A 13,378-nucleotide genomic window follows, 5' to 3' on the forward strand; every position below is an offset into this window, starting at 1 on the left:
AATTCATATAAAATAATTAAGAGCTAATGTCGGCCTTTTAAATGCTGAAACCCTTGTTTAAAAAGGGTGACTCAAAGATCTATAAAATAAAAAGTTGGTGTGGCATTCTACCTTAAAATAAGGGATTTAAGGATTAAGGATTTTCTTTTAAGAAGTGTTCTTCTGAGAGTTTGATATCAATAAAATATTTTTCCATTATAGAGTGTGTCAAATTAAAAGTTCAATATTTATGATTTAGTCCAAATATTTTATTCTTTAACTTGAATATAGTTTTCCTCGGTTTAAAATAATAACCATCCACTAAATGTTGACTTCCAACTAGGAGAACTATAAAGACTTCCGGAATGACCACCACTAGGAGGTGTTCGAACTAAGACTATATCGTCCTTATTTATTTCAGCAATGATGATACCTGTAGTTGTATGGGCGCTTGTTGTACCTTGGCAAGAAGTGAACATACTACCTATCTGGTTAGAATTTACAGCAATTTCAGAATATATGTATCCCTTTATAACAGTACAGATTCCATGTAAAAACGTAGACCCCATGTACGGGTGCTGTGAAGGCCCCGGTGTGTGGATTGTAATGGTTTCCAATGTTCGTCAAGATGCCGTCAAACAGGATTGTCTGATGTTCTGTTAAATGGGTTTCGTGTGTTTTTAAATAAACAGAGAAAGCAACACCATTAGGTTGAGGATCCGGAGTTGTAGGTATACCTACAGAAATACATAAATATAACATTATCATGTATCAGTATGAGTTATTGGAAAAAACATTCAAAATAAGTTCTGTGCCATCTCATTTCTACCACAAAAGAGTGTCACATATAAATAATCATAATAATATTTGTACACTTTAGTACAAAACATCTGATAACATGTCAATGAAAATTAACTATTTCTTTTTCCTTGGATTTATTTTTTATGTGTTCTTCAAATGTCATTTCAAAAGTACTTTTCTCTTCATTTATTTCGCTAATATTGTTCACAGCCAAACAGTTGATAATATTTCATATAAATTTTACGTAGTTATTTAATTGAAAAAAAAAACAGATTTAAAAGAACCCTCCTTATCTTTAAAAATTACATTGTTTTAAATGACAAAATTATATTAAAAGATATAAAGATATATATCAAGTTTATTCTTTTATATCCGATCGATTGATTGTATGTTGTTTAACGTCCCTCTTAGGAATTTTTCACTTATGAATATGGAGAGGTCACCACCTGCATGTGGAGAGCTGCATATTTTCTCATATACTCGGCACTTGCGGTCATTGAACAGTGAGGGATCTTTTTCGTGCCAGCACATACTGCAACACGAGACCTCGGTTTATTTGGCTAAAGCTGCAGGACCGGTCTCCACGACCCACAGTGGGATCAACTCCTTATTCCGCGACTCTAAAGCAGACGTTCTTACCCCTGCGCCACGCGGCGAGCAACATTAAGTATTCGAAAAATATATAAACTTTAAAATTTCACCTGTCAAGAGGCGTTTGCGAGATGAAGCCAATGACTTAGATTCCACTTTAGACTCAGTAAATTTCAGTAATTCTTCTGATTGTTCATCGTCCACGGATACCAACTTTTCAGGCTGCAGAGAATTTTTAAGTTTTTGTTTTTTACACTGCAAGATTCTAAATTGAATATAGTTCATTATTTTAGCGTGCGATTTAACTGTAACCATCAAACTGAGGTTCTCTTTTTGCAGTCTCTTCACTTGGGTGTCCATCTTCCTCACTGATATTTCCATCTTATTGAGTTTACTTTTCAGTTTATCATTTTCGGTCTTCAGCATCTTATTCTCCTCCTCGTAATTTGCCATATATTTCTCAAGATTCCTTATCCCTTCATTTTGAATAGCATTTTCCCGTCTTTCCTGCTCTTGCATCTCTAGCAATGTATTTATCACATCTTCTAAATGAGAGATTCGATCATCGGTCATCATCATTGGTGGCGACGATCGCTGCCAAAGAAAACCAAAATCAGTAGCAAAGAAAGAGGCGCCATTTCACCTTTTTCTTCTTTGAATGTCCTTATTTTACTTAGATAACCTTCTAACGTCTTATCTAATATGTGCAAAATAAAGATAACATGTTTTGGAACGTTTAAGAGGAAAAGTCATGCATATACATCTGATTTTGTTAAAAAGGAGCTATTATTTGCAACGCATTCTTCAGTCTAAACTGAAAACCGAGATGCAGTGTGAGCAAGACTTGTTACAATAAAGAATACTTTTTAAATATGTCTGAAATGAAATGGATCATCAAAGTTTTTCGGTTCAATTTATCAAATGCACATTAGAAAAGTTTAGTATGCCAGAAATATGATGTTTTTTTAAATTGGTATGTGATATTGATCTTAAGATTCTCTCTAAAAAAACTGATTTTTTGCCCAAAGTATGACACAATTGCATCTCAATGGACATGAGTATCAATTTTCTTTTCTCATACTTCTGCTTTGATTTTTCCAGTGTTTTTGTTGCTTGCCTAGCTCAGTGGTAGGTAAATAGGCTCTAGAGTCGTGAACAAGGAGTTGATCCTCAACATCTTGGAAATCCAACGTTCCTCCGGTAATTGATGACGGCTTCATATGGGTGAATTTTTTTTGAGAAGGACAAGTTGAGTAATTTCTTGCGAAAAAATCATAAGCCAAGGATTATCCCATGGTCAGTATGAAATTTTTAAATGAAATATACAGCCGCACTATCGGTCTTTTTCACTTACGAGGGTTGATCCAAAAGTTCGTAGAATTTCTTTCGTAGAATTTATTATGATGAGATTAACGCATAGACATATCTGTAAAATAGGACCAGAAAGCAAAATAAATTGAAAAAAGTTCTAATAACTTTTAAAGTCACACGAGCTTTTTTTAAATAGATGGTTGTATAAACAGGGTAAGACTTTGACTAGACATAACTTGAAAGTCTTTAGTTCAAGTCACATTTTGTGACGTTTTACATTAGCTTATGGGTTAAACCTTCTCAAGGTAGTCTCCGCCGATTTGCAAACATTTCCTCGGTCGTTTTATCTACCTTTCAAATGTTTCTTTGTACCAGACAGTAACAAACTTCAAAACTATTTCATTGGTTGCTGCTTTCAGGTCATAGGTGCGAGGTCAGGGCTGTAGAGGCTGTAGAGGGGTGGCAATCTCAGAAATCCCAAAAGATAAATTTCAAGCTGTGTTTTTAGAGCTGTATGAGACAGAGCATTGTCTTCATGAAGTATGTAATCCCAAATGTCTATATCCGTTCTCTTTTTTCTCAAAGCACGTATGAGATGCGTCCTCGTGGGGGGGGGGGGGGGTCTGGGAAATGAAGAAAATTCATTAACTTGAAGTTAAAGTCCCGGTAGCGTTGAGGAAGAAAATACATTGTCATTCATTTTTAATTTTTTTTTTCATTATTATATAATTTATATTTGGAAAAAAATCTTATTCTAATGTTTATTAAATAAGACAATTTGTATTTAATTTAATACATATACTATTTAAATTAAAATTAAAAAAATCTAATCATTATTGATCATTAAACACAAACCGTAGAGTAAAGGACTCCATTAACAGATCATCCTTCCGGCACTTTTTGAATAAATATCATTCCACGCTGATCCATAAAAAGATGAACAATTGTTTCATACATGATTTTGCACACTTTGCTTTTTAGGTGGTGGGGACTCAGGATTTTTCCACACAGAGGATTGCTTCTTGGATTCTGGATCGTAGTGGTAGAGCCAAGTTTCACCCAATGTAACAATTCTATCAAGGAACATCTCGCCCTCACGTTCAAAGCGTTTTAGAAATTCTAAGGAACATTGAACCATGTTCTCCATCTCTGCCTTTGAAAGAAACTTGGGAACCCATCTCGCACTTACTTTGTTTATGTTAAGTTCATTTTTTTAAAATGCGCTCTGTTGTTCCGTAGGACGTGCCAATTTTAGCGTCTATGTCACGCACGGTACGTCGGCGGTCCACCTCCTTTATCGCCCTAACTTTGTCCGCGAGGACAATGCGACCTTCCACTGGGCGGCAAGACCTCTCATTCTCCTCCACAGAAGTTCTCCCCTCCTTAAACCTCCTATGCCACTTGAAAACTGTTGCTGCACTTTCATCCTGCTTGTGTCACTAATTTATGCGTCTGATTCGGAGTATTCTCCAAATTCTCACAAAACTGGATAACTGATCGAATTTTTAACTTTTCTACCGATTGCATGATCAATAACAAATCATCAGTAAAACGCATAAATTTCCAGGAAATCATTAAAACGTTCTTACAACGGTTTTAGGACTTTCGATATTGAGCTTTTGAGCGGAGTTTGGTCCTGTTCTTTATTTATAAAATTCTGCATCATTTTTAAGTTCTAACATTAAACCTGAATTCTACAATGCAAATTGAACTCTATTCAATGAAAGAAACGCGATAAAATTCCATTCAATTAGAATTAAGCTAGGAACTATATCTTGTGCCAGAAAGATAAAAAAAAAATTGGCATGTGAAAAAAAATACAGTATTCGATATTATTTTATGAGTCTGATTCCTTTACCTGGCCCTGTGCATTTTTGAAAAAAAGAATTGCTCAGTTTTAGTTGAAAATATTTTTTTAAAATATCAGTTTCAAACTCTGTGACTACTACTACCTATCTGTTCAAAAGCGTAGGAGCAATTTTTTTTTAGGTGTTTGTCTTTTCTGGTTTCTGACTCGATGAATTTTTTTTAAAAGTATATTTCTTTATATGTCTTATATTTTAAGATCTTAGAGATTTACCCTAACAAAAAAATACGATAGTTAAGTACAGTTAACAAAATTAACTATAGTAAATCAATTTTCAAATTTATAGTTAATCAAAGTTCCAAAGTTTTAACTATGGCGAATCAAGGTTCCATAGTTTTTATTATTGTTAACTCGAGAAATACATATAGCACATTTATGGTTCCCCTTGGCAGGAAGCTTTTTCATCTATCGGGAACCATAAATTCGCTATTTCCCACGTACCCATTCCATAACTGTATACTATAATATTTTTGTAAGGGTTAGAAGATCATCATTTTCTTTTCTGATAACAATTGTAAAACTGAAATAGAAATGGTAGACTGAGTTTGAAATCGCGAATGGACTATATTTTTGGCGGAATGGTTGCTTAAAAAATACCATCTTTTCTACTTCTCAAGGGACAATGAATTTATTTATAAACTTAAACAAAGAAAGACTTTTAAAATGAATTAAAGAAACAGATGATTTTCCAAATAAATTACATTCATGGAAGTTTTTTTTAAACTTCTAATTTAAGTACAGATTTGGGCCAAAATTCTGTAACAATTGTTTTTTTTTCTTTTTACGTAAACTATCCAAACTTCTTGAACATGTGAAATTTTGTAAATTTACATGTATATGATTACTTAGTCTTTACCATACGTGCAATAAGAAAACCTGAATATAGGAAGCATATAGAAATAACTAACATATCCTTAAGCTTTTAAAAAGGTAGAGGAAAAGCAGATAATCAAATATCAATTCTAATTAAATCAAGCGTGTCAATTTGGTAACATCATCTTAAACACTCTTTATTGTAATATCTTTTTATGCAAGAAGAAAAACATTAAATGTTTTCAAATAGAAGTAGTCGTCTCGTGGTTGACAACCGTAATGTTTTATTCTTTATGTTTAAGGAAAACTTAATTACTTTGACCTGACCTTGCAACTATTTTAAAACCGTCAAATTTAATCTATCTGATATCATCACTTAATAATCACTGATTTAAATGATCATAGTGGCATGCTTCAGACTGCAGTCAAAGAGTATAATGTCAATTAATTTTTTTTTCAGTATTTTATTTACTTAGTAAATTTCATGATTTGAATTGCAATTTTCCAAAAAATTAAAGTGTCTTAAAGTAAAAAAAAGCAATCGAATTTTAAATGAATAAAAAATTTGAAGTTATATTCTTCGGCAGATTAGTTGTGTTGTTTCAAAATAGGAACCATCCACTGAACGTCGACTTATAAGCTGGATTACTAATTATACGTCCGGTAGGACCGTTAATTGGATGTGTCCGAACCAGTACAATATCTCCCTTATTTATTTCAGCCACCACGATTCCGGTGGTTGTCCGGATATTTGGTACACCTTCACCAGAAGTAAACATGCTACCTATCTGATGGGAATTTACTGCAATTTCAGAGAATACGCGTCCTCCGTTTGCATCACAGTAAAGGTTCCATGTAAAAACGTATACCCCATGTAAGGGTGCAGTAAAGGCCCCTGTGTGTTGATTGTAATAATCCCCAACGTTTGTCAAGATGCCGTCAAATAGGATTGTTTGATGTTCAGTTATATGTGTCGTTTGCGGTTTTAAATAGACAGAAAACGCAACACCATTAGGTTGAGGAGTTGAAGGTATACCTATAAAATGCAATCATTATTATGAGTTACCGGAAAAGACATTAAATTTCTTTTCATGACGTCCAATCTTTATCATAGAAGAATCAGTAATAAATAGTCATAAATGTTTGTATTCTCCATCCCAGTACATTTGATAGCATGTTGATGCAAAATAATAATAACATACGAGGGTCATTCAAAAAATACATAAACAATGCTTCTCATCGTCATATAATCATTACAAGATTATAGGTTAACACATTTTCGTAAACATAAACATTTAATTCTTGAACTGTGAAGTTTCATTCCATTTGATTAAATAGAACTCATGTTAGCCAAAATTTAAACCAACATGTTTTGTTACCACGGAGCACGGTTAACCAACATTGTAGCGTCAAAGACAACGTTGAGAAAGTTTGTCAAAATTATAGTAATTTTCTTAATTTCAAACACGGTTTGTAGCGTCTTCTCCATTCAAAAAACATATCCATAACACTTAACACCTAGTTTGCGAACAATTGTACAAATATAGCTTGAATAAGAATGTCATTGTTTTCAAATTCTTTAATTTACCATGTAACTCTATTAATTCTGCAACAGTGAAGCACACATTACGTTCAGTGACGTTCCTAACTCTTTCGACAATATTTTTAACTTTAACCTGTTTCTTTGCAGACAATCCATCGTCAGATTCAAACTCGCCACCACTCAAAAATTGTATTTTCCATTTAATACAAATACACAGATTATTTTTCATACAGATCCTGGTTTATACCGATTTTTTTAGCTTGTAGAAGAAGTTTCCCAAATGTAAAGTACAAGTTTATTGATACTTGCTGCTCCGTGACGTCCTCTAACGTTATGGTTTTTGGCTTATTTTAATCAAGTCCATATGTATTTAGATACTGATATCTTTAAAATGGAGCGACATATTACATAACCTGATTTCATTTTAATTAATACAGCAATACCTAATTCGAACATGTAAATTTTATTTCGTTTCAGCTCCATTTATTAGAAGTATTGCTATAAATACTATAAAGTGAAAGTTAGTAAATTACTCAATTTTGACGGTGCTCCGTGATCCCTTTTTTGCTGTTCTAAATCCTTGTTAATTTTAATAAATATGAAGATACGTTCCAATTTTTTACTCAAATTATTTGAATCTGTTGTTAAAAAAATTTGTAACAAATTTGGATATAATATGACGTTAAATAAAAAAGTTAGGACAGAAGTCGACAAACTTTTTGAATGACCCTCGTATGTTAATTATATTTTATTTGTGTTTCTTTGAAAAGATGTTTCCTATTTTCACAGCTCTTTATTTAATTTGTGTGCTTGATAATGTTTTGTATTTTTAATAAAAATTGAATTAAAAATATTAAATTACTACTTTTAAAGTATTGTTCTTTTGTGAAAAAACTAATAAATTTTAGTCACATAAATATATATTGATATAAACGGATTTCTATTTATATACATATATATCAAATGAATTTTAAAGTATTCTAAAATATATATACTTCTCTGAAAAAATATTACCAGTCAATAGCCGTTTGGAAGATGAAGGCAACGAATTTGATTGCACTTTAGACTCAGTCACTTCTTCACCAGTCACAGGTACCAAATTTTCAAGCTTCCTAGAATTTTCTAGTCCTTGTTTGTTACAAATCAAGATTCTAAAATGAATATTGTTTATAATTTTAGCATGAGATTTAACTGTTTTAATCAATTTGAGGTTTTCTTTTTGCAGTCTCTTCACATGGGCGTCCATCTTCCCAACTGATATTTCCATCTGATTGAGTTTACTTTTGAGTTCATTATTTTTGGTCTTTAACTTCTTATTCTCTTCCTCGTTTCTTGCGATAGATTCCTCAAGATTCCATATCCTTTTATTTTGACGAGCATTTTCCAGTCTTTCCTGTTCTTGCATCTCTTGCAATGTCTTAATAACATCCTCTGAATGGGAGATTCGATCACCGTCTGTGGTAAATACTTCCTTTGCTGCGACGATCGTGGTCAAAGAAACCAATAGCAGTAGCGAAGAAAGAGGCGCCATTACACCTTTCTCTTCGTTGAATGTCCTTATTTTCCCTTGGTGACCCTTTAACGTCTTATCCAATATATGTGCGCAAAATAAAGATATGAACTGTAAAAATTTGGAGTAAAAATCGAGCAATGTACTTTCGATCTATTTATTAATACAAAATAGTAGCATAGCAAACACTGACCTCCAAAATATCAAATATGGGATCAGGTGCCATAAAGGATTGAGCATCACCTGCCGACCATTAAACAAAGGATACAGTCAGACTTTTGTCTCATGGTTTTTTTTAAAGTAATTTTCCTTAATATCCCGCAAACAAATGAGGTATATATAAATTGTCGCGTTTGTCCGTCCGTCTGTCCGTGCAATCTTGTCCAGGTTATACATTTGTTATATAGAATTAAAACATTGGAAGTAAATTTCGTACTAGACAAAATGATTACATACTGTCCGAAATATATGTCACGACAGTGACCCATGGTCATTTCTGAAAATTCAAGGTCACTGACAGAAATTTTAATGTTCTAGTTCTGTTCATAACTTCTAGTCTGGGCTAAGAGGCTAAGACTCTGACTTTTTAATAGGGCAAGAGTGTATCTTAACCTTCATCCAAGGTCACTCCGGCAAGTACATCAATCGGTTAAAATATGTATAATTCTTTTCGGGACTTTGAGTCCATACTAGGTACAACGATTGCTTAAGATCTGAGAATGTGTGTTGACCTTGATCAAAGGTGGCAAGTTCAAGGTCACTGAAAAATGAAACACTTAAGTTTTGGGCCATCTTTAAAAAATGATTGCTGTCCTAACCCGACTAGGGGTAAAATAACTGGGTCGTTAGGTACGATGGGAAAACCTTTTGTCAAGAGATTTCAACATAAGTGATGACTGGATAAGAGGGAAAAATACCTTGTAATGGAATGTAAAAAGACGTTTTGAGTCCGGCCATTTTTATTCAGTAGGTTTGGAGAGGACAAATAAAAAAAATTAGACATGGCTTGGGCCATATCTTTAACAGAGAATCATTGGAAGTTCAAACTAGGATTGGGGTTCCCTTATATATTCCCCCATTTATCCCTTATATGGCCCGATGGTGTGTCAACACAACATTATTCCGGTAGGTTCAGGGTAACTGGCAGAAAATATATTAATATCTTGTATTGGTTATACTTTGTACGAAGATTATTTCTAATGCCATTTGGGTTTGCTATAATCATGACCTTGGTACATGGTCATTCTGACAGGTTCAAGGCCACTCACAGAAAAAAGCATAATATTCATTACAGGTCTGTTAATTTTTAACAACCCTGAAAGCGACACTGTGACGCACAAACGGGAAATTAACAAATGTCGAATTTTTGCATGACCCGTGTTAAATTTGTTCAATTCCTTAAACTTTTAGGTTTCAGAAAACTACAGGTTTCAGAACCTCAAATTTCTATTTTTTTTTCTTTTTTTATTTTCGGCACGTTACATAGTGCAGTTTTTTCTTGCAGTTTAATTGTCATATCTTAGCTATATACTCATAATTTTCAGAATCTTTTTCTGTATGATAAAGATATCTTAAAAGAAAGACATGATTTTGACTCATTGTGTCCTTTGAATGTTTATATTTCCCAAAAGATTTATTATCTTCAAAGTTTGATTTTTTAACCGAGGTCCTTTTGATAAGTTTAAGATAACATTTTCAAAATCATATTTGGCACTTGAAAAAAAAAATGGATGTGTTCGATATTATTTTATGAGTCTGATTGCATTACTTGGACCTGTGTATTTCTGAAAATCAGAACTGCTCAGTTTTAGTTGAAAATATGTTTTTAAAATATCAGTTTCAAACTCATTGACTACTATTACCACTCTGCTACCAGTACAATATCTCCCTTATTTATTTCAGCAATGACGATTCCAGTGGTTGTTTGGATATTTGGTACACTTTTACTGACAGTAAACATGCTACATGTACCTGTCTGATAGGAATTTACTGCAATTTCAGAGAATACAGTCCTCCGTTTGCATCACAGTAAAGGTTCCATGTAAAATTGTATACCCCAAGTAAGGGTGCAGTAAAGGCCACTGTGTGTAGACTGTAATAACCCCAAATATTTGTCAAAATGCCGTCAAAAAGGATTGTTTGATGTTCAGTTATATGTGCCGTTTGCGGTTTTAAATAGACAGAAAATGCAATCATCATTATGAGTTATTGGAAAAGGCATTAAATATCTTTTCTTGACGTCCAATCTCTATCATAAAAGAGTCAGTAATAAATAGTCATAAGTATTTGTATTCTCCATGCCAGTACATTTGATAGCATGTTGATGCAAAATCATAATAACATATATTTATTATATTTTATTTATGTTTATTTAAAAAGATATTTCGTATTTTCACAGCTCTTTATTTAATTTGTGTGCTTGATAATGTTTTGAATTTTAAATAGAAATTTAATTAAAAATATTAGAATACTAATATACAAGTATTGTTCTATTGTTTAAAACTGATTAAGTTTAGTCACAAAAATATATATTGATATAAACGGATTTCTATTTATATAATACCTGTATATATCAAGTGAATTTAAAGTATTTTAAATTATATATACTTCCTTAGAAAATTAAAATAAATACCAGTCAATAGCCGTTTGGAAGATGAAGCCAATGATTTTGAATCCACTTAAGACCCAGTCAATTTTTCCACTGTCACAGATACCGACTTTTCAAGCTACATAGAATTTCCAAGTCCTTGTTTGTTACAAAGGAAGATTCTAGCATGAGATTTAACTATTTTTATCAATTTGGGGGTTTCTTTTTGTAGTCTCTTCACATGGGCGTCTATATTCCCAACTGATATTTCCGTCTGATTGAGTTTACTTTCCAGATCCTTATTTTCGGTCTTTAACTTCTTATTCTTTTCCTCGTCTCTTGCCAAAGAGTCCTCAAGATTCCATTTCCTTTTATTTTGAAGAGGGAGAGGGTGCTATTTGAAACCTTATCATCAGTTTAAAACAGAGATGTTGTCCTAGAAGGCCTTGCGTAAATAAAAAAAAATAATCAAAATCAAAAAATTCAAAACTTGGAGGATTTTTTTTAAAGAATTGTCCGAAAGGATATAAACATGATAAAGCTCGCTAAAAATCATATTAGTTTTTCTTTTTGAGTGTGTTGACAGATAGGCCTACAAAAACTAAGAACAGATTTTACTTTGAAAAAATAAAAATCTAACAGAGTTTTCTAATTTTGTCATTCCGAAGCACATATCTTTGTCCTTGTCTTGCATATCTAGTAATGTTTAAGCTTATATTCTTGTTAGCATTGCCATCAATTTTCAACTGTAGGAACGTGAGTGGCGCCATTAAACATTAATTTTTCTTTCTTCTAAATTATGACCTTTGAAGTGTCATCTATTACACAATCAGATTGGATGAAGACGCTAACTACATGCATAATTACAAAATTATGTATGTTACAAGAGAAAAAATATACTTTGACAATGGAAGCTGACAAAATATACATAAATAGTCTTACGAATTATCCGTTGTTGTTCAAATACAATGTAGACTAAACATGGTTGCTGTATAAAGTGCTGTTACATGTATTTATATCACATTCAAATGTTTAATTTTGTCCATATATTTTCCTCTTTTCAAAGACATACAAAGACAACATTTAGGTGAAAATGTCAGCTTCGTACATTAACAAATTTGCATAGTGAGTAATGCAAAATTGTTAATTTACGAAGTAATTATTTTCGGTAAAAGTTTTGTCTTTTTCATCATTAGTTAGACTGTATCAAGAAATTTGGTGATCATCATATTGCTAGAGGAAAAAAATAACAAAACAAACAAACAATATAGGTTTGATTGTATGTTTATATGTTGTTGAACGTCCCAAAGCAATATACTGTATACAGGGTTATTTTCGCCCCGTCTTATTTTCGTCCTTTCACACTTGCAAACATTTTTGCCCCGTTTTAAATTCGCCCTGTCATAGTTTTGTTTAAGAAATACTACTGTAATATTTAAATTCGCCCCGTTTTAAATTCGCCCAAATGGGGGTAGGGCGAAAGGGGCGAAAATAAAACAGGGGCGAAAATTTCCCTGTATACAGTAAATATCAATAGGATAAGCCTTCATATCAATACGCTCTTTGAGGTAGTTTTTAAGGCATCAACTATTATATTTCTTTTAAAATCATTAATCAATATAATTTCAAGGTAGCGGGAAATGCAGAATGTAAAAGCAATGTAACTTAATTAGATGAATTTGTATAAATGAATGCAGAATTGTACATTTAGATATATAATAATTATTCCTTCCAGTAGTTCTTGTCGATGTACTGTATATTTGTTGTCTTATGTCACTCCGGTGCATGAGAGATAACATATTTTAAGGTTATAAAGGGAAGAACAAATAGTATAATGGCGACATTTTTGTTGCTGTTACTGTACTTGCCAGTGATTATCTCAAGAAAAGAAGTTTCTTTCACAGACAGTGACAGGACAACTCCACTAGAAGAAGTATGGAAGAAAATTTTGGACACGCAAGACAAAAACAGAAACGAAAATGCTCTTCAGAATAAACAAATCTGGAAACTCGAGGAGACTTTGGCAATATATGAAGAAGAGAATAAGAAGCAATTAACCGAGGACACTGAATTAAAACGTAGACTAAATAAATTGGAAATATCAGTTTTTGAAATAGATATCCTTGTGAAAAAATTGAGAAAGAAAATTTTGAATTTCAAGAAACCCCTTAGCTCACGCAAATATATTAAAAACTTTAAAGAACAAAAAAGTCGTCTCAAATCTAGGAAGCCTGGAAAAACGAAAGAAGCTAAGCCGGTGTAAAGACGAAAAATGACCCCCATCGAATAATGACCGGGGAGTCATTTTTCAACGACAAAAAATGACCCCCACCTGTAGAAAAAAATCATTTTTTGTAGAAAAAGGGTCCTAGGGGG

At 32.6% G+C, this 13,378-nt stretch overlaps 1 protein-coding gene and 1 pseudogene across 1 annotated transcript; both read right to left on the reverse strand.

Moving 5' to 3' along the window:
• Positions 1-224: 224 nt before the first annotated feature.
• Positions 225-13,378, reverse strand: part of LOC134275023 (uncharacterized) — a 40,662-nt pseudogene continuing 27,508 nt past the window's right edge.
• LOC134275025 (uncharacterized) lies at positions 5,932-8,450 on the reverse strand. The gene is made up of 2 exons (XM_062757263.1): positions 7,920-8,450; positions 5,932-6,398 (listed from the first exon to the last, which is right to left on the reverse strand). The coding sequence occupies exons 1-2, from the start codon at positions 8,434-8,436 to the stop codon at positions 5,965-5,967; spliced, it is 951 nt and encodes a 316-aa protein (XP_062613247.1). The 5' UTR covers positions 8,437-8,450; the 3' UTR covers positions 5,932-5,964.

Source organism: Saccostrea cucullata, unplaced genomic scaffold (genome assembly GCF_032062105.1).
Source record: "Saccostrea cucullata isolate Sc308-1 unplaced genomic scaffold, CSIRO_AGI_Scuc_v1 ctg273, whole genome shotgun sequence".
NCBI lineage: Eukaryota > Metazoa > Mollusca > Bivalvia > Ostreida > Ostreidae > Saccostrea > Saccostrea cuccullata.